Source organism: Lineus longissimus, chromosome 4, assembly GCF_910592395.1.
Source record: "Lineus longissimus chromosome 4, tnLinLong1.2, whole genome shotgun sequence".
NCBI lineage: Eukaryota > Metazoa > Nemertea > Pilidiophora > Heteronemertea > Lineidae > Lineus > Lineus longissimus.
Window position 1 is genome coordinate 2,409,307 of NC_088311.1, and position 23,591 is coordinate 2,432,897.

The window sequence follows — 23,591 nt, forward strand, 5'->3', positions numbered from 1 at the left end:
AAGTATTGAGTTTGAATCCTCACATTGACAGTGAAAAATTTCAAATGAAATTCTATATCCACTTTGATTACAATTGGTTGAAAGGGAAAGCGGGCCATTCAATGTGCCATTGTCAGGGTTATTGTGAGACAATCGAATGTCCTGGTTAACCCTGGCACAAATTGAATGTCTCTGTCATAATGTTCATAATTGAGGCATCGACGGCTTGCATACTTGTTCAAAATAAAACCAGATATTGCTTTTATTAATTGGATAGATGCATCTCAAAACCAGTTTTTTCTCATATAACCCAGTGTGAGATATATGGAGGAATTCGTTTTCAACTGGCACTAGCAATAAGGTACGTTATTGGTTTAAAACCCATGTTGGTCAAGTGAAATTGGATTCACTAATCAGCTTAAGTCACAGCGCAGAGAGTTGAGCCAGTCTTCAAGGGTCACAACCCAGAATCGTTAAGCCAGTCCTCAACTTGGTCACAATGCAGAGAGTTAAGCCAGTCCTCTGCTTGGTCACAATGCAGAGGGTTAAGCCAGTCCTCAGCTTGGAGTTAAGCCAGTCTTCAGCGTGGGTCACAATGCAGAGAGTTAAGCCAGTCCTCAGCTTGGGTCACAATGCAGAGAGTTAAGCCAGTCCTCAGCTTGGGTTACAATGCAGAGAGTTAAGCCAGTCCTCAGCTTAGGTCACAGCTCAGAAGAGTTGAGCCAGTCCTAATATCAAGTCACAACCATGCTGAGTCTGTTCAGTCATCAGCTGAAGTCACAACCTTGGCCAGTGAAGCCTGTCATCTGCTACAAAGCAACTCAGCAGTCATCGGCCATTTCCGCAGCATTCAACCTGATAACAGTGATCCGTTGGCAGAAATGATGGAAAATCTTCACGTGTACTTTTCACAATCCATCCATTTTAACGATATGGATCCTTCCTGTGAAATGATGTTTAAACTGTTGTTCCATTATTGCAAATGACGTACTGTGGTCTTAAAACAGCTAGCAGCCAGGTCTAATTTGTCCACCAGTATTAAAACCAGTCAACAAATGTGGTACAATGACTGAACATTAGGGACTGCTGCATTAGTATTGTGCAAACTCCCTGGCAGTCCGTTGCTAAAATGGAACTAAAATGGGACCCAACAGAGCAACCCATTGTTTCCAGGACATACTTAAATGATCGATCATTGATCACACCCAGGGATATTAAAATTTAGAAGTCAAGCAGTGCCGTCGATTCGAAAGATTGATCTGCCCCCACTAAACACCAGTTAATTTCAGAGTGAAATGTGTGTTTTCAATTTCGCGTATGTCCATACTGGCGAGCAATACTGGCGAGTCATTACACCGTTGCTATTGACTGTGACTAAGAGAAGGCCAGCGTTTCTATGAAATCATAAATTGAACGCAAATTAAATAACGGGGTAAATTTACAAATCTTACAAAATGTGTCCACAAATCAAAACCAAATTGACAAAATCGCAGCTTTGCGAGTTTGTGTAAGGCTTGGTGCCATGATTGATGGAGGCTTGGGAAAAATCAACAAACGACTGTTCAGAGTTTGCCAATCACCTTTAATGCTGTTTATATCAGCCAGGACCATTAAAATGGTGCTGGTGTTTAGCTCGGTTAAAAAAATTGAAGCCAAATTTGTGTGGTTGATATCAGGTGGCTGAGCTGAAATGAATCTGTTGTGAGCTAGGATATTGGCCAATACCAGTCAGTCCAGCAGAAAGGGCTAGGGAAGGTTCTACAAGTCAAATTCACTGCAAATTCCTGTTCATTTTTATGGAATGGTAGATGGAATCCTTTCAATTTCCGAATATCGAACTCGTGCAATGTGCAAACCAGGGGAAAGGGAATGCTGATAAGGGAGTGAGGGTCGAAATGATTCCAGCCAGGTTTCTCCTCATCGAGTGTCCCTGGCATCATGATTTGATTACAACTTACACAGTGAGGCATGGAAAGAGAAATTACCTCTGACAGGACTCTTGACCAATAGCCTGCCGATTCTTTCTTCTCAAAAGACCATTCTAATCCTTTGGGACTCGTCACTTTCATTAAGGTCTGAAGACAATGCCACCTGACAAATCGAGTGGCAAGTCTCATATCAGTCCATGTCCTTACTGATAGCTCAGAAGACGCCATTAAGAGGCTGTCTTAGAAGAAAACACTGACAACAACAATGATATTCTTTATATGTTTGAAAATATCTTATTGCACTCAACAGAAGATAAAATATGACACAATTTTGCAGACTGAGGTTGAACTGAATCGGTGCTAGTGTATTCCAACAAAACTAGAGCTAGAAACATGTACATTTGGTTGCACATTCTGCACTCAGGTGGATGACATGCTACAAACTTAATGTGTCCCACAAAAATCAAGACCCTCCAACCACTTCAGTTCCACCAAAACTAGAACCGTAAGTAAACATGTACAATATGGTTTACATTATATAGCATTATGTTCTAGCTCTGGTTGACTTGGATCACACTTTACATGATTTCACCACTGGTTGGCCGAGATCGACATATTAATCTCAATAAAATGTTAGCCAATGTCAAAATAACAAAGGAATACACATGTTCTGAACCTGTTTGGGGAGATACAAGCCTTCAATGTCATCAATTCTTGCCAATATGATAGATCTTTAACCAAATAATATCTGCACCAATGAGAACTTGAAGTAGTGCTACAAAGAGTAAGATTCTTTATGTTTTGAAGGAAAAAATTAAGAAATTTCCGAAATCATTTACTCTTTAAGTAGTTTATAGAGCACATGTTCTGATAATTTCTTAAGAATGAACACAAACCCCTCATTTGTGATAACTCATTGAATCTCTAGAGGTGAGCTTTTAATGATTGTTAGCTGTTTTCGAATTTCGTACTCACAAGGTCTTTTAACAATGTCTTGTAAATCAACCAATCATGAAGAATCCTGCTGTATCATTTTGGATTACGTTGCAGACAAACAACTTCAACATCGAATCTCGTTATAATGGCTTAAAAGAAAAGCCATTAGTTGGCTTGATTTGGTGAGACAGTGTCAACTTCATGACGTCACACTCTATATAACAGTAAGCTAGGGTTGGCTTCTTTAATACTAACACTGCCTCTGGTACTCAACAAGCTGGGTCCCACCAACATCAGGGCACTTCCAACATCAGACTACACACATTTTTACAAAAAGGCAAAAATGAACTACTAGGTATTTAATATACAGTCATAAAAATGTGCTATCAAATCATATAACACCACTGCATGGAAAAGAAATACATAATAACAAGGGAAATGGCAAGTTATCTTAAGCATTATACACGCTTTGAAATGATCTAAGGTTTGAATGCACCGTATATCAACTGCAGTCTGTGTTAACTCAGTTTGGCTGAAATCCATGCACTGACAGTGCAACAATCTTGGTTTGAGATTTAAAAAGACATGTGGTATGTTTATGTTTCATGATGGTCAACATTTTACAGGAAACATACATTAATGATGACTGATTAACCAGTTTGGTTTTGGAATTGCAAAATCATGGAAAGACTTCATAATGCACCTATCGTTGACTAGTTTACTCTATCATGCACCACATTAGGAAAACAGGAAAATTTGTCAAATCCTTGCTACAGTTGGAGATAATGAGACAAATAAAGTTGTATGGTGCACCAGAGACAGATTGTGTATGCTGTCCATACACAAAAGGTTTGGACCTAATTTGATAATGTGAAGGGCGTCAGTCTTTTCCAGATCACAGCTTAAGTCTTCTGAAGACAGATAATAATGTCATGTGTTGAAACCTTCACTTTTAAACAATTATAAATGTTGACCGTAAAAATTCAAAAAGAGCAAACTAGAGTTTGTATCAATGCCAATGTGCTACCTGCCTCTCTTCCCACCCAACCCTCATGGTGCTTTTTTGACCATTGAATGACCATGGAAATTTGTCTCATTTTGATCGTATCGCAAATCGTAAATATTATGACAAGTGCACATATTCTACATCTTAAATTTGTCTCACAATGAAAACTGGTCATTAGAGGGGGTTATGAGCATCACTGGTACAAAAATATCAAAACGGCATTATTTTACCAACAATGATTAAGTTAAGGTCTTTGAAGTTCATTCTTGAGTTAATTCCCTTTTGTTGTAAAATTTTTAAAAGGGACATGAACAGCAGTATGGTTCATACATGTGTTTCTCAAAAACACTGCAGCGCTTTTTGATGAAATATGTAGTAAAAATCAATAGGTTTAATATACTGTTGACATTTAAGGGAAGATACTTATGTTTCTTATTTTGTTATTGCACTAAGGACTTGATGCAAATCTCACAGCACATTTTTCAGCACTTTTCAACTACCTCTAGTTGTCAGGATTTACTTTGACAATATTTTATGATGGATAACAGTACATGTAATTTTAATGTTCCTTATTATTGATTTCTAATAAAACCTAATCAGAATTGTTGACTTATTATAGCAGAAAAATGATTGTCAATACAGACTGTGCTTTTAGCATCGTGAAGTTTAAGATTTGTTGCAAAATTTGGAGCAGCAAGTCAAGTGATAAGGTCTATCACAATGAACAAAGTATGTACAAGTAGTTTGAAACATTTACAATACACCAGAGGCAGTGTTCACAACTTTTCAGTTTGGAGCCTGACAGTGCATAACCATACAGAAGTTCACTAGTGTTGTATATTTGCCTGTATAATACAAATTTTATCTTTGTGCCATTTTTTCAGGGCCTTAACTTTACATGTTCGAAACTTAATACTGAAAGTGTTGCATTTTTGGAAAGTTAATGAATATGACCTCTAGTGTGGAAATGGTAGTCCAGCCTGGTCCAGTCTCGCCGAGCCCATTTTAAATAGTCCAGCTTTTATAAACATCACAATATGGAGTATTCAGCACAGTCTAATCCATACCACCACTGAAACTGTAAAGCCAGTTTGACTGCTAAAACACACTAACCAGTATTTCAACACATTAAGAGCAATATGGTTTCTGTGGCAAACTGGGCAATCTTTTCACTGCAGTTTGTCAAATGTTGACTCACAGTGGCTAGGCCTTTTATTTGTTTTTGAACTCCATTTGCGGCCAAATGAGAAGTGATCGAAATCATTTTACAAATGTCAACATCATGGGCTGGTTATTTTCATGTTACCAAGGCAATGGTATGATTACGTTTTGTTCACACTGGAGGGAGTCATATTCATCGCATATTCTACTCCAAAGGGACTGATTTGTATCATACAGGCAAACTGTAAAACCAATATTTGTTAGAGAAATATCTATAAAGTTGATAGCTTTTGGTCATGATACGGCCACAATAAAATCAATGGAGTAAATTATTACATGTGTTTTCATTATTTTGGATCTGAGTGTGTTTCAGGCTGAACTTGTTAGGTTCATGTACAATTACACAAGTTAATGCATGTAGATGTACACTGTGATCTGGCAAATTTAGGTTGAAATTAGTCTGTCTCAGTTTGACCAAATCAGTCATTTCATATGAGGGTGCCTTGTAGAAATTGACAGGAATTCCCTCAACCCATAGCTTCAATAGTCTGTCTGTAGATTTGGTGCCTTTTCAGGAGCATTAGGGTGACTGTACATGTTTACGTGCATTAAAGCAGGGAGCAGGCTGCACGAAGATAAGATATCTACAAGGGCTTTGTGGAATACGGTGCGAAAATAACAACGAAAAATAAAAAGGAATATTTCTCTAAAATTCATCATGTGCACATTTAAGCCTACCAGCATAACTCCTCTTTTTACCAACATTTTCTCAAGTGGATTCAGAAACTAAAAATTATTCGTACCCATGCATTTTACAAAGACAATAATACACATTCAGCCATAGTCCATTTCTATATCTTGGAGAGCATATCAACATCGAAAACATGGAAGTACTAGAAACCTGACATTCAAATTTGACTAATAATCGGAATTTCATTTGACATGTCAAGTTAACATTATACACACTACAGTTCATGATGCCAAAAGCTTATTTATAATTGCAATTCATCCACTGCTAGCTAATGTTCATTTCACCAAAAGAATACCGCAATTCCCTGCACATCTTTATATAGGAAACTGTGCTTCGTGTACACGGTATTGCGGCTTTCTTACAATGGTAAGTGTTGAGATCATGACAACCAAATGTCATCTGCTCCTTATCACATTTTTCTTATTTGTTCTCAATCACGATTTGACAATATAGACGACAATATTGGTTATGACAAGTAGTACATAATACATGTCCAATGTGCGTATCATTAACCCTCACAGGACAGGAGCTTACATCCCCACATAAAAATGACAGAAAATTTACCAAATGTTTGCAATGTGCCAAACCCAAAAGGCCACATTGTCCTCATTTTAGACTATTTGAGACAATCATTTTAACGATGTGATTGGTTTTCTCATTCACAGAGGGTAGAAGATAGATTTCTCAAGAAACCCCAGTCCTATGAGGGTAAGTTAACCCCTTCACACTCACATATGACCTCAACAATCATAGTCCCTTTAAGCATTCTTGAGAGTTGAAAGGGTTAAAATGACAATGCATACAACATAGAGATCCACTAACAGTACGAGTTAAGATCTAGTCATGAAATGCGCCATGAGATTCATTTATTATAACAATAGCGCCCTCAGTTGGCAGTGGTAATAACTATATTTCGACGTACCACTAACCCCGGTACGTTTCAAGTCGTGTGTGGTAAATGTGCTAAGCAACAAAAGGGTACAAACATTTTTCCAACTCACTAATTAATGTACAGTTTTCCTTACTAATTTACACCGATTACACCACAGGGTGCCCTACTTTTTATACATCATTTGTGTTAGTCTAAACAGACTCGACAACAAACATGGCGGATTCATTTAGATACAATATTCATGAGAAACTAAAGTGTTGAACTTGTGAAACCACCCCATTTATGGCCATGGTGTATTGAAATAAATAGTTGAATAAGTTAGGTAGAGGGTGGCTGCACAAGTCCGGCTATGACTCTCTCCCACCTGAGAGATCTGATAATGATGGCATTGGAAGGAAACATCTTTTACTCATCAATTTGATGAGGAAAGTGCCAACTTATCAATAGACCTATGCAAGATATCAATAGATCTTTACAAACTTATAATCAGACTTTCACAATTCGCTTAGATCTATGACAATGCCATTATATCTATATGACAACTTATCAGTCAGGCCAGAGCCTGCTTATCAATATGTCTCCAGTACCTTGTCATTCAATCAGGTCCAACAAAGTGAAGCCACAATACTTGATATTAATACTTTTCATCCCCTCCTCAAAATAATCCAAATGGGTTTGTTCCAGTCCTTTCTCTTCAATACACATCTAATTACAAATTTACAAGCAAACAATTCACATGAAAACAACACTTCCTAACTTTACCAAGGTGACCAGAATGGCTCATCAGAAAACATCAAAACTCAGGATACAAAATAATATCTTTAACTGCCTGTTCTCTGTTTTTGTTGAATAGAAATAAATGAAATGCAATAATCGACTGGTACCTTGGCAAAATTGGAATTAAACTGTACTGTGGCCTCCACTTTATCAGATATGAAAACTTAACTTAATTTCTCCCATTTTACTTAACTCTCATTAGACTTAACTTATTTACTCCTATTTTACTCAACTCCCATTTTATATGTAATTAAGATCCTTTTTCTCTTTAATAGTTATTGTGCCAATAGTTTCGTTCTCTCAACATAGATTTCTTACTACAGTATAAAAATACAACATGTACAAGGTGGGCAGTTTTCTGGAGATAGAAGGCATCATGATAATATATCTATAGCTAAAATCATTGCACACAATTATAATATATATTTAATAAATTAACAAGACCGCAAATTTTCACACACAATGAAAAAGCAACACCCTTTATACATGTGTAGATATAGCCTGACAAGGACAGTACGTTTTACCAAACTAACGCTGACACCTTCGCATCAGCAATTTTCATAATCTTTTGGAACGATTCACTCCCGCATAATTCATATTAAATTATCAATAAATAATTATCGTCTGAACTTTTCATAAAATTGGGCATCATATAAATATCATTGTTGCTTATAAAGTGTACAATATCACCCTGAGTCTATGCAGTAGTCTGCAGCCACAAAACAAATACATTTTATATTTCACCCCAGAAGACCAAAATTGATGTGTAACAACATAGAGATTGACACAGACATCTCTGTCCTAGCTGAAGTGAAAGCACTTTATAATTCATCTCAACAAGGAACGAGACTATTACTGTGTAACATGTACAGTCAATCTGGACTCTAGGAGCCCACTTCTTGCTAAAGCTGGCCAAGATCAGCCATACTTGATGTACAGTTCCTTCTATAAAATATATGGCGATTCTGGCTAGCTTAGATGAAATGGACTTGTGTGAAAACTTTACCTCTCATAACAAAATGCTGCTCTACTGTTCGGTTGGGCTCAGTTGAAAGCTCACGGTGACTGGTTCACTAATCTTCTGGTAGACAGGAAGGTAGACGACCGCCGTCACGAACTGGCCCGCCTTGGTGTCGTCCATCAGCTTAAATGGCTGCATGATGAATGACGATTGGCTGGTCAGGTCACATGGAGTGGCATAGGCAACTGGTGTCTTCTTGCCATCGTCACTTTCTGTTGCCATCTCGCCGTTACAAGGGCCATTCTGCAGGGGCTCCAAGAGCATCTTCTGGGCGTGTTTCTGCTTAATGTGATTCCGATAGTTAGTGGCAAAGTTAGTCTTATACTCACAATTGGAGCAACGGAACTTCTTCTCAGTGAGGTCAGTATTTCTGAGGTGAACCTGCCGGATATGTAGCTTACACAACTCCCGTGTTGCAAAACGTGTCTTGCAACGACCGCAACGGAATCTGGAAGATGATTTTCCATTCGTTAAATGGTTGCTGAGGATGCCAGAACTTCCGAGCTTGTGGCACTCAATGTTATGCCGGTAGAGAGAATGTTCATAACGGAATACTCTTTGACACTTGTTGCAGGAAAACTGATGTTTCCTGGGTTTACGGATATTGTGCTTGCGTTCCTCATGTGTGTAGATATTACTGAGCCACCTGGTCTTATAGTCACAGTGCGAACAGCTATGCAGCTTTTGCTTTACGGTTTTAGAGTACTTTCGTTTCAGGTTTTGACTGATACTGTTAACATTAGATGCAAGTTCATTGTTCGTTAGATTAAATTCCTTTGGTTTGTTCTGAGGTGAAATGTCATTCTTTTCCGGAAGAGTTACCTCTGCATTGTGTTCTTGAAGCATGTGAATCTGAAGACCGACTTTATCAGGAAAGAGCATGCCGCAGAGACTACACGTTTGAATGATACTGTCCTTGATACGAGAGTTTTCACGCAACATGTCATGGATGTACTCCTCCTTTATGTTGTGTTCAACAACCAAATGAGTTTTGAGCCATTTCAGACTCTTGAAGCGGCGCTGACATATATGACACACCTCTGTGTAATACCTGAAGTAGCGACTTCCATCGGAGCTATCGGACTGATTGTCGTTCACAGGTGACTGATTGCGATACTGACTAGAATCCACACTACCGCCATTGCCATTATTATTGTCCATTGTTCGCTGACTCTCGTAAGCATTGAGCTTCAATTGAGCATCCAAAATCCCATCCATCGGCTCCTGTTTCACGCGGTCCATATAACTGGACTTACCATTAAAATACAACGGGTTCTCGGCCATTAACATACTTTTCTGGAGATCGGTAAGTTTAAAAGAAGAGTTCATGTTCAGGCCAAGAGACTCATCGAGAATACCGTGTTTGTTCAGTTTGTGAGTGCGCAAGAAATATTTGTTGCAGAGTTCCTTATTACAAATCTCACATTTCACACGGATCATATTTGCAGGTTCTCGCGTTTTTGACTTGTCTGATTTGAGATTCAATGGAGAAGACTGAATTGGATCATAAGGTGTAGTAGAAGTGTCCGCATTACTGCTCTTGATCGACCCAGCACTGTCCTGACTGTTCTCCTCCATTGGCATTGCGACAGAGTTCATTGATACTGGGGGCGGTAGAGGCAACGACTGAGGTGGATGACCATAGCCTCCATAAGGGAAGTCATTGCCAAGAAATGGAAAGAAGAGCCTCTCCCTCTCTTTGCTGTAATCCTTGAACAGATAGTCCTCTTTCTTCATTAGCGGTGGCTCTGGCTTATCCGACCGAATACCGTGCATGTTGAGTTTGTGAGTGCGCAGAAAATATTTACTACAAAACTCTTTCTTACACAGCTCACAATACGCTTCAGGGTCGATACCCATTTTCAAGAGTTCATCATGACGCAGAGGTTTATCACTATTTTTCAGAGTTTCTGCTTTAGATAGACATCCGTTACTTCCATTGAAGCTCTCAGCCTTCATGAGACGGGCAACTGGTGAAACGGGGGACATTTTACCATCAGGGATCGATGGGGTTTTTGCTTTATCGCGATCCTGAGGTTTAGGGGTGGAGCTGCCAGGAGGAGGTGGAATTCCATGCATTTTCATCTTATGCGTTTTGAGGAAATATTTATTGCACACTTCCTTGTTGCAGATATCGCACATGACCCGGTCTGCCAGCTTGGCAGCAATCATACTGCTGAACATGGTAGGCATAGTGGGGATGTCACTTCCACTCGATGAAACAGGTGGTAAGGGCGAGGGATGGTCGGCTGGCATAGGTTGAGGTAGCAAGGACGCAGGCTTATCAACATCAGATGTAGGTGTGCTGGCAGTTTCTGAATCTCTCGATGAAATCCCATGAGCGTTAAGTCTATGGATCTGCAATGTGTACTTGTTGATGAATTCTTTGCTACAAATTTCGCAAATGGCTTCTGGATCGACTGGTGGCCTTGCTGTTGGATCAAAAGGTCGCGACATCTGTTGTTCAGCCTGATGCCTTGCCTCCCTGTCCCTGTCATGTTGCCTCATCTGCTCCTGGTTCCTCATGTGTTGGTCAACTTGTTGCCTCATCTCACGGTCCCTCCCAGCCTGCTCACGTCGCTGCTGGTCAACTTGTAGTCTCATATGTTGATCTGCCTGAAACCTCATGGCTTGCTCTGCCTGCTGCTGACGAAGTTGCTGATCGACATGTTGGCGGATTTGTTGTTCCATCTGCTGGCGACTTCTGTCATCATGACGTTGTTCACCATACGTACTGAAGTTAAGTGGCATATTGGCATCACTAGGGGTACCAGGGGTGCCTATCCTACTGGAAGAGTTAGTAGGTGTTGTACTGGTTTCTCTCTTAATTGGCCTTTCACCATCTTTGTCACCAATTGGGCCCAAAGCATCAAACGGTGAAGAGGTAGACTGGTTCGAAACTGATCCTGTGGGGGACCGTTTCATTGGGGAATCGTCTAAAAACAAGCCATGTTTGTTGGCCCTGTGTATTTTGAGAAAATACTTGTTACAAAACTCTTTCCGACAAAGTTCACAGTAGGCATCAGCATTCAGTACCCCCATACTGCGAAGAGCTTCTTGAGACAGTTGCCCAATTGAAGAGTTAGGACTACCAGCAGCACTGTCTCGATTTCTCTCATGTTCTAAATCCCCCTCACGATCCCTCTCCCTCTCTCGTTCATATGATCTTTCAAGTTCAAATTCTCTCACACGTTCTCCATCTCGGTCTCGTTCCCTCTCTCTATCATGATCCTGTTCTCTCTCATGTTCCCGATCCCTATCATGATCCCGTTCTCTCAATTCCCGATCTCTCTCATGGTGTTCGCGGTCTCTCTCACGGTGCTCTCTGTCCCTATCGCGGTGTTCTCTATCCCTCTCATGATGTTCCCGATCTCTTTCCCGCTGTTTTCGATCTCTTTCACGTTCCCTGTCACGTTGTTCTCGGTCCTTGTCCCTGTCATCTAATCCTGGAGTGGACTGCAGTGAAGACTTGAGTGGAGTTGACGACTGAGGTAGCTGTGGAAGTTGTGCATGAAATAGCGATGGACTTTGTGGCAGTGCCATTAATGGGCCAAACGGATTGATCAACATGATATTTGTCATGGAATTTGGTATATTCTGAGGTAAAAACATCGGAGGCGCGAGACCACCCATTCCACCAAAGGGCAGACTATCATGATGGCTGGAGCGACTTCGCTTGTTTGCTGGTGGATCGGTCTGAATACCATGAACATCCAACTTGTGTTTTCTGAGGTAGTACTTGTTACAGAAATGTTTCTGGCAGATTTCACAGTAGTCTTCCATGTCCGATCCATTAACGCCAGAAGCAGTGGAGGTGGGGGTCTCCGATGTCTTGGGTTTGGTCAGCTCTGGGACAGGTGGCGATTTTTTACTGGGCTCCGGCAGTGGTAATGACGGCATCATCATTGGCATTGGCGGCAAAGATGAGGGAAGTGACGTGACAATGGGAGTGGGAAGTGATGTGGTAGCTGATGTGACATGTGACATGGCAGCCAGATTTTCCGGTTGTGATTGCGGCGGCGGCTGTGGTGGTAGATGTGGAGGTGGTTGAGGTAAGAACATTGGAAACATGTGACTTGGCATGGGTGGTACTGGACCAAGAGGTGGTGGTGGTGCCTGACTGGTCGTATTGTCGTAGATTCCATGTTTATTTGCTTTATGAGTCTTAAGGAAGTACTTATTGCAGAATTCCCTATCACAAAGTTCGCAGTAAGCGTCTGGATGGAAGATACGCGTACCTTGAGACTTGACCACCTCTCCATCACCCTGAATATTACTGTCAGGCATGTCACATGGAATACTGCCATCAGAGGGCGACTGACGCTCCTCTCTCATCACATCACTATTCTCCTGCTTTTCACTTTCTGACGGCACAATACCATTTTCAAAGTTCTGACTTTTCCCACTATCGCCATTAACAGGATAAAGTTCGCTAGCTAGTCGATGATATTCCGTGGGGTACACTGATGGTGACTCAACAGCATTCATGGGATGTGCATGCGTGTTGATTAAATGATCCTTCAAAGCGTGAAGCGAGTTAAAAGTTCCCGGGCAAAAATCACAAGAAATTGTATGCTCGGTGTCCATGAATTCTGGAGTGTTACAAGTGCTGTTGCCTGTACTATTTGGCTGATCGTCCTTTGGAGTGACCCCATCCGTAGTTTCCATCATCTGCTCAGGTTGAGTGACTCCCATCTGATCAGACTCAATATTTGGAAGATCAACATGTTGCACGCGCAGTGGTTTAGACTGTTTGCGCCGACTAGATTTACTATTACGTTCAAATGCTGATTCCAAACCATCCTCGCGCATTTCACTATCAACCTTCGCATCGATTGATTGCATTAGGTTGATAAACGGCGGTCTAACAAACGTATTATCGTTCGAATCTGTCGGTAACATAGCGTCACTCGGATTCAGTTTATCGTCCATTTGTCCAATCATGTCTGCTGTCGTATCATCTCCTGGTTTCATTTCTCCCATACTGTCCAAGTTATTCATCAGTTCGAATCCTGCATCGTAGGACATGTGTTCATTTATGATATCACCGGGTCTTGGCATAATCTCTTTGACCTCGACACTGAGATTCAGTGACGGTCAACTGCAGTGGAACGTACAATCAGCAGAGATTCTTTACTACAATCTGTAAAGACAAAAGTTGAACAAGGTATAAGTTTTTTGCTGCTTGAATGCAAAAATTTACAAGAACCAATCAAACTCAAAATCAAAGTGGGAAAAAAATCTGGAAATGTTAAAACTTTGAGATAAGGTGGAATTACAAATTGCCTGCTGAAATATGCATGCGTGAAAGTGGTGAGAAATAGTAGAGGATTAGATCAAACAATCAAGTTTTCAAATTCTGGAATATTTTCCGCCATTTTCGACAAAATGTGTGGAAATTCACTTGAAATGACTCATTCTGATGGTGAAAGATCTGTGGCCCTTTGTCCTGCAAACCAAATAGAACCAGTCTAACCAATGTGATTCAATACGAAGAAGCCATTTCCTCTTCACACAAAAACGTGTTTGATCAATCCTGAAATTTTAGCCAAATTTGAATGAGTTCTTGGGCATGATCGCAGGTTTATCAACAGAGTAAAATAACCGCACGAAAAGCTACGTCAACAAAAATATTCACCAGATAATGAACGTAATGTGATATTCAGAGAAATTTCAGCTTATCTCAAACGTTTCTAACATTCAAGGTTTCATGCCTGCATTTTATAACCGTTTGAGCAAAGTGTTAATTTCTTCAAGATTACTAAGATAATAGTTCCATCACTTTATCATATTTGTGCCTTGTCATTGACCTTAATTTGATATTTAAATTTCAAGGCTGCAATTCCAGATTAGTAGCAAGATCTATCAGCATCTTCTTTATAAATCATGTTCTAGAAATATTCAACAATAACTTTCTTGACCATTACTCAAGATAGTGCGTACATATCTCGATCACTTTGTCCTGAGACCTCCATCCCTATCATGTACCATCGTATCAATCAAAGTTTATCCAAACGATGGCAGCACATTTTATCTTTTTTCACCACTTTCTTCCTTTCATTCAAATTTTACTTGGCATTTTCAGTGCTATATGTACAAGCTATAATACAGACATGCTAGCTAGATACACAGTCTTGAGTAGAGGGACCAACGGGATGCCTAAGACCATTCAATTTCAAGTAGAGTCTCAAGTGTTTTTCTCCGTCTCTAGTCATGGCGGAATCATCGATTCTGGACGCTGAATCCTGATTAACCCTTTATTGTAGAGGCAGATATTGTTGAATTAAGGTAGAGTTTCATGAATTGAATTAAACGGGACATTTCAATAGAAAATTTGATCCGTTTTTTTAGAAGATTGGAAATGTTTGTCTGGTGACTCATTGTACAATGTTTATGATGTACAGTACTTGAATATCTCTGAATAGCCAAGAGATGACACCATGGTGAAACTGAGACTGGTGAGAGCTGGGATTTGGCCAAAATTCATTTCAACTGGTTATATCTTTTTCCTCTCCATAGAGCTAACAAAACATCCATTATTGTTCAAGCTTCAACTAACAGTCCATAACCTCTGATGCTATCACTTGGTTTCTAAGGTGAATATTATGTAATAATATCATGACATTGGGCATTAGGTCATCAAACAAGGGAATCAAATTTCAATGCGTCAAACAGGAGCAATGCCCTAATGTGCACATGATGAATGGTTTTTAAATGCACTGATGATTTTTTTTTGATTAGTCATAATAATTATCATTCATTAGTGCTCATGGGAGCCTGGTCCACCGCTCACTGTGAACAAACAAAGCCTCTAATTACCTAGTTTTACCACTAAAGAACTGAAAATTCACCATAATCATGGTTTTTATTCATAACTTATATAACTCTGTGTTTATTGGACTTGTTAATGAAGACGGCCATGATTACATTAACGCTTTGTTTTGAAAACAGATTGATTTAGTTTCCACTGACAATTACGTGGCTTTGTTTTGGTGCATTATTTCCTCTAACACTTTGACTGATGTTTTCAATGCAGCATTAGAAGTGAAAATTGGCTCACGCTGATTGTGGAGAAATGTGGAAATAGTCATTAGTGACAATATTGACCTGTGAATTTTAGATGTGGTTTCGTTATATAATGGTTAATTGTCCTATTGAGGCTGACTGACGTCAAATGAAAATGCTGTTTGTATGTTATTTGCTAAAAAGACATGAAATTTGGTTGATTTCATACGTAGCTATGAGATATTTTCAAACCCAAACCATGAGTAACACAAGTATTTTTAAGTCTCAAATGTAGAAGAAAATCAATGTCATTAATGATATGTTACTCTAAATCGAAACATAATTTCAGAGTTTGAGCGCATTTTCAAACAATCACGCCTTCAAACATTTTGCTTGACAACAAATGATACTGCTTGAATCGCAGCCGTTTTTAATCCACAGCCAGCAATAAACCATTAAGGAGTTGACGTTAAATATAGGTCCTGATTAATATTGCACTAATATAACACAGGGCTTCAAAATCAATAAACATTAATTCCTTGCCATGCTCTCTATAGAGGTTTATGAGTTCTGCTTGAGATTCAAGTGCTTAATGATGGATAAATTTCACTTCTTGTCCATTTGCTGATCGCAGCACGATCTGGTCAGAATTTCATTTCGGTCTCATAAAACAACCATGGTTGCGATAAGCAGACAGTGCATGGGTTGGAGCATGCAAATGACCCTGGGCTCATCAATCTCAAGGAGTCAGATAAAAGCGAAATTGAAGCAGATTTCATAAAGTCTAATAACCAATGCTGCATGTATTCATCCATTTCACTTGCTCAGAAATCGTGTGAATAGCTTCCTGGGATGCCATAACAGCCTCGCTATTGATCACATGATGCGATTTGATATGATTTTGATCAGTGTGGAAGTGAGGACGTCACACGTTTGAGTATATTATTTAAATCATGAATTCCCGACGAGACAAACATCTGGTGCAGGCACAACAAAAGCCAACAAGGCAATGCTGGTATCATCCTTTAATTCATTAAGAATCCAGGCAACGTTTTGATTATTAGTTCATGACTGAAACCAGCAGTTATATTCTCTGAATTCATCCACGTATTTTAGGTATTGATCAGCGATGGGTGTGGTGACAGTTGGAAATTAAACATGACGACAGCTGATAATTAATTTCACTTTGAAAGTCGCAGCAGGGTCCGGAGCTGTCTTCGATCGTTTGAATGCAGTCTCCAAGCCAGGCAGCCATTTTGAAAATGAAGAAATGTACACAGTGACCTTGAAATCTGTATTGACCATCTCTGGATCGACACTAATTACACTATCAAATTTCACTAATTAATACTGAGAATTTAAGGCCGCCTAAAATTGATTTTTATTTGCTGCCTAACATGATTCACCCAGCAGATATAGTGAGGAGAACTTGTACTCATCTTGATTTCAGAAGGAAAACAGTCAATCATCTCAATAAATTTCAAATGATATCAAAATAGCTTACATTTATGAGATCAGCCTCTCCAACAATGAATAAAACAGTGGGGTTGAAAATATTCAATTCAACAGCCCAGTCTTCATCACTTTAATTGCGCTGCACAGTGTCAGCTTCGCTCAACTGATCGCAAACGTAGATCATTTCAATTAAACTCGAATTGAAAATTGTCACCTTTCAGCTGACACAAGACACTGTACTTCATAATAAAGTTATTACTATTTTATATTGACTTTTCGATTAGAATCAAGGCAAAGTGTATTAAAATGAGAGAGTTGCTACTTTTTTTCTGAACAGCTGCACCATATCATCCATCGACACATACATTTTGTAGAGGAATACCAGTAGCAATGCCAGTAGCAATGCGACTGACACTCAACACATATTCAAAGCTAGTAACTAATAAACTAGTGCAACTGCATGAACCGCACCTTGCTGGGGTTCAAGTGATGTATTTTTATGATCCGCCATGGGGGGTCACCAGATATGAAAGGGTTAAAATGTCAATGCATGTATCCAGGTATGTTAGATACCCCAGTGAAGTGATTTTACAGTATTACATCACAATGTAACTCGGTTTTTGTATCAGACAGCAAAGGGTCAAATGGCTGCACTTACAATCTCACCAGACATCTAAATCTTTTAATGCCGCAGCCTCAACTTTTTCTAATGATTCACCATGCATCTAACTGTAATGAAATCATATAATTTTGTAATGCCATTTCACCAAGTAATTGGTAGAAAATTATCTTGAGTTTCTTCTTCCCAAGTTGAAGAACCATAATCAAATCACTGTCTGGCAAAGTAATTTCACTTAAAGTAGACCCAGGTTAAAGTGTAGCAGTTTATGATGTGTATGGATTTACACTGCTGTCTCAGGTATTCTCAGGGTGGAAAAAAACATCAATTTTGACTTGAAATCATCACAACAACCAATACTCAAAACAGTGAAATCTGACATTATTTTTCACACATCATTTTTACAAGTAGTTGGGTAATTTGAACTTCCAGGCACTGCAAACACAGAATGCAATTTATCCTCAAGTTCTAAGGAGATCTTCTCATTCCAATTTTCTTATATCAGGAGGAAAACAAACAAAAAGTTAAATATTTGGCATCATTTTTCACACCTCATATTCTAGTATTTTTCACGCTTGATTTTGAATGCTGATAAACTTATCACTAGGGCACCTATTTAATTCGGGAAACCATTTCAGATTATATTTCACACCTCCTAGAAATTCATATGTTTAAAATCTATCAGCAGTAAGTGTCACCAACTTGGCTAATTCTATCTTGAATTCAAATATAACCAAAGGATTAATTTTCACACTTTAGTAAGTTGACATTATATTTTGTAGCATTTCATTGAAAATGTTTAAACTGTGAATAATCACAGTTGGAAATCATTCACACCTTCTTGCCATTTGTGAACATTTGTCCAAAATCAAAAGAATAAATTCAGGCATTTCTTCCAAAAATTTGTGTTTAGCATGTTTGGAGAAGATGTGTTTACTTGAACAAACAAATATTTGTGGGTGTCTCAAATAAAGGGGAGTACAATATCATACTTACATGTAGATTGGGTATGGAATTGAAAAAGATATGGAACCCACTCGCCTCAAGTGAAACTGAAGCTTTGAAATTTACTTTTAAATGATTGAAACATACTGATTTGAATAGACAAAAGTACTAAGTTGAATACTTTCCAATATTTTGTCAACCGAAGAACGAATATGAATTCAGCAACAAAAAATTATCAATTCATTTAATGCACAAAAATAAGCAATTTTCAAATACCATCATAACATTCTGAACAAACAAACAAGAAAATAATCGAAAATACATGAATTGGAAAAGCAGAACAAGTTTAATAGATTCTCTTAAGAAAAAACCCATTAAAATTCACTTTTACATATTCACCTTGCCAAATATTCCAACTTCAAGAACACCACTTCAAGGACATATCACAGAGAGAAAGAAATCCAAACTTTCTTTACAAGACAACACTGAGCCACTTGAGGCAAAGATATCAAAAGGCTACAATGAAGTGTCCTGATTCCAAGTGTTTTCCTATCTCTCACAAGTCGCCACACGCAGTTAAGTCTCGTCACTTGGGCAGAAGCGGAGAGCTATAAGATGCACGAAAATCTATACAGGATCTTCAAATACAGTAATAGGAAGTTGGCGAAAGTACTTATCACTCAAATTGTCTGATGATTCAATGCTGTGAGGAGCGATCTCAAAAACTGGCAAAAATTTATATAGACGAAATGGAGAGGATGAGCAAATATTGTCTCAATTCAAATGAGAATTTAAGCGATGTGGATTTCAGTGTAGCACCAGTTTTGGAGATGATACAATTTCACTGTAGTTTGATATTTTGCCACTGGAAGCATTGTTCCAAATAGACCCAAGCGTTCCTATTTTCCCATGCCCACTCACCAACTGATAGTGTTTAACCTCCATCCTCTGGGGAGTAGAAAAACATTTCACCAAATCTTTGTTAACAGTTTTGACAAGTACCGTAAACTCTTCAACCTTATGCTGTAGGTTCACCAGAGATAGGAAAACAGCCAGGAATTCACTTTTGCAGCCAAGGGTGAACTTTAAGGTACATAGGACCTCGTAAAAGTCATGCTAATATATACAGCCACAGGATGGTTTACATTTCTCAGGTAAAACTTAAGAGCACAGTATTTGGAATTCAGCTATAAAACTTAAGGTTTGGAGTATAAAAGGCTCCAGGGTTCTTCGATAATACCTTTCAAGAATGTTTCAAACTGATGGCATTTATGATATGAACACCAGTGAGACCAACTAACTTGTAAAAGCAGCCACTGGATTGAAAATAGTGGAGTTGATATGTAAAAACATAAAATCACTACTTGGTTATGTACCCTATGAAGTTCGTATCACTTGAAACACTTTCACTGAGACCACCCTGGGTGGTACTTGTCTTGACGTTTCCAGGTCTGAATGATCTTCCTCCATATAAATAAAAAAGGAATTAAAAGTAGTGTTGTGACAACTTTTCTTCTGTCAATCGATTAACCATTGATTGACAGTGTCACTATGACTCATCAGTATTAGCTAAGACCTTGGCCAACCGTTGCTGAGCTGCCAGACACAATGGTGGGAGCAACATTGGTCTACTTGATCATCATCAAATTCATAGGTTGTCAATCTGCTGCACAGCAGTTTGAACAACTCGTAAAATCCCGGTGACTTTTTACAAAAATGATTGATGCCATGCACAAAATACACCTTTAACAGTAACAGCGCCACCTAATTCTGGGAAATGTCACTAGCATTCAATGCAGTTCCATTTTAACATCTCTGCCACCTAACCCGAGCCAACCCTCCACTGAGCATGCCCAGTGTGCAGTAGGGCTTCAATCTTGATGACGATATGACGATATGACGATACTTTGATCCAGGTCTGTTTTTATGTATCGCCATTTATACCAGGCTGACAATCTCTACAATGGAACTTCAGTCACGATTTCCGCGGTCAACTCATTTTGCTGTCACATGGTTTAACAGAGGAGATTAAAGCGCGCTGTTTATGTGCACGATTGTGGCGTTGGCCCATGGTGGCTGCTTCTGACCATGGGCAGTGATTGATGACAGATCAGGACCAAGATCCAATAAGCAAGTTTGATCCGATAAACTTGATCAATTGGTTTTGTCCAGCTGTCGGGAATGAAAAACAAACCAGATTAAGCCCCCTATCAATAATCGCAGCTCAATTCAATCTATGGAAATTAAAATTAAATTTCGCAAAGATCCGTCCATCATGCAACGTTAATGTCTGTTATCCTCCGGTAATGTTGAAAGATATAACTTAATCTGAAAGGGGCTGCCTATGCTTATGTTCCAAAATATTCACCACACAGTTTCCAGGGTTCAAACCAAACCGATTCAATTCATTATAGGTATGATTCACACATGGTTGTTCATTTGATGGCATTTGTCCATGGACTCTGTGTCTGGTTCTAAACCAGTGTTATGCTGTGACAGTCAACACAAGGACCTGTATTGACCCCACCCCATCCCATTCACCTAGTTATCTATTCATTCAAGCACTGGCTAGTTACCATGAAGGAGCATTCACTGAATAAACTTTCACTCAATGAAAGAAAATAAAGCTAAAACAGCAAGGTAAATGGCAGTCCAAGCACTCCCAATTCCTAGAACCATATCCATTGTTTATACCAGTCTGGGCAAATTACTTTCTAAACAGGAAATGTTTTAAATTTAATTGTATGACACACACAGACATGTTGCCATTCGAATCTAGCCATTGTCAACTGTATGCTTGCTTTCATGTATCAGAGAGACCACCATGACTGAGCATTTAAAAACTTGGCTAAGAATTCAAAATAGATAAGATCGTTAATGTTCTATTCTGCTCACGTTCTTCATCTTAAACCTATCCATATAGATCAGTCGCCTCGTTATAACGAATTGCTATACCGTGAATTATTATACTTAAGTGATTATTTCAAACTAGCGAAGCTCAAATAAAATCCCAATACTTATAATAGTGTCTTACTTTAATACCCCTATACTATAGCGCCCCAGTTAAGAATTGTTCAACTAATCAGTATTTCTTCAACACTGAATGGATTTCATCAAATAAGGTTTCACTGAAATGGTATTAGTGACACATTATCGAAGGGGCTTTGTGCAATCCAAACGATAACAAACTGTGGATAAAATCCGGGATGAAATGAATTCAAATTGCCATTTTAAATTGACAATAAACTTCAAAAGATATTTCAGTAAAGAGGATTGGCGCGCGTATGATTTACTAAATTGCAAGCTTAGCGAGAATGTTGCATTTAAGAAGTATAAATGATGTCCTGGGTTTATTTTGAACGAAAGAATAAATCCGGGATAAGAATGGTTCGGCAGATAAAGAAGACTATGAGCGAAACATGGTTTCATGATATGAATATACAAGATTCAATTCTCACCCTTGAGTAGACGGAGAAAACATTGATCAGTAAATCTTCAGGAACGTAAAGTGTACCTCAACATAACTAGACATGCTAGAGGCAATTCTTATGTACAATGCGATGTATTTAAGTAGACAAAAATATATATCAAACTAACCAGCTGATGACATAAAAAACATTAACACAGTGTATATATCCATTTGTACATAAAATCATCTGTGTTTGATGCTTCAGAATAGATCAAAGGCCATTATGATATAGCCAATTTTTTCATGTAAATAATTTTTTCCAGAAAAACACACCCAAACCTCACAATGTGTGGTGATAGGAACGTTCTAGAGTCTCTAGATAATTCCAGTGCAATCATAATACCATATAGCGTATTTTGCTGTGATTATAAAGCAATTGGAAGGATACACAACAAGGCTCTACAATTAGCCTTTTATTTATTTAACTTCTAGATAATTCTTCACGAAATTTTTAGTCATCGGAATCAATGATGCTGTGATTAGTTTAGGAAAAGTTGCCGTGGGTGTTTAATGGTCGATCGTCAGTGAAGAATGTCACACGGATTTGCCACTTGATGGAGATAAAAATAACATATCAAAATGATACAGTGATCTTTCTGATGGCAGGACGTGAGGTTTGACAATTGAATTGTTTGAACTATAGGCTATTGTGAGGGTACCAGCACCCTGCTGTGATAGCATATCACAATGATTGAATGGGGGTTCCTGGTATTGATACCGAACTTGAGGTATTGGATGTGTCACCACTAACCACTTTGAGGATGGAGCTAAAATGTAGACCCGAACTGAGGTGGAAGCATCTTGCCAAAGGAAAAACACTGCTCAAAGCTCACACAGAGAATCCCGACTTCATCAAAATACCATCCAAGAATCAATTACAAATATGACTTTGCCTGTTAACTATCCATTGAATGACTGAAGATGACATTCAAGGCTTAGTCAAGGAAAAAAAACAATGTTCAAACTATGCCACAAGCTTCAAACGCTTGGACGTCCGCAGACTTATCGATTTGCGGAAGGTTGCTTTATGATCTTATATAAATTCTCTTGCCATCTCATCTGAAAGCAGCTCATATTTTTCTTAACCTTTTTCCTTCAAATTTGATGTGGAAGTCAACCAGAAATCATATTCCCAACAAAAGGCATTTAGTTAAAAATTCCAATCCAAGTTGGAATCTTGATGGATATTTCTGATGAATTTCATCTTTTTAGATTTCAATTCCAAAGCCACATCTAAGAACTCAAAATTCGATCTCGAATTTTTTTCAAAGTTATTTCAAAGTTGCCATCTTAAAAAGCATCATTTCTGTAATGGACTTAAAATGAGATAACTTTTTGCAAAGAGTCTGTCTTGCCTCGAGATATCATAGAGACTCTGTTTGATTTTGGACCGAGCCCGTTCAAACAAATTGAACAGGGGATTAGATTTAAATGGAATCTCGTTCTGCCGCTGTCACGTTTGACATCCACGCAAGAAAAGCACCCACTTAATTTTTGACAAATTTGAAAACGATACTTGGCTACCTCAAAATCAATATGGCTGGCATCGTGTTAAGAAGCATGATATCACAGCGTACTGAACCAGCGGACGACCGTAATCACAACACAAATTAAAATACTATAAATTCGAACCAAATACATCAATTC

The 23,591-nt window shown here is 38.7% G+C and overlaps 1 protein-coding gene across 3 annotated transcripts in view; it reads right to left on the reverse strand.

Annotated features, from left to right (window-relative positions):
* Positions 1 to 2,178: 2,178 nt before the first annotated feature.
* LOC135485905 (uncharacterized) overlaps positions 2,179 to 23,591 on the reverse strand; it is a 124,065-nt gene continuing 102,652 nt past the window's right edge. For all 3 annotated transcript variants that reach the window (XM_064768278.1, XM_064768277.1, XM_064768280.1), the window contains one exon: positions 2,179 to 13,594. In XM_064768278.1, the coding sequence (XP_064624348.1) occupies positions 8,458 to 13,512 (5,055 nt within the window). In that variant the 5' untranslated portion in view covers positions 13,513 to 13,594 and the 3' untranslated portion in view covers positions 2,179 to 8,457. The remainder of the gene's footprint in view (positions 13,595 to 23,591) is intronic.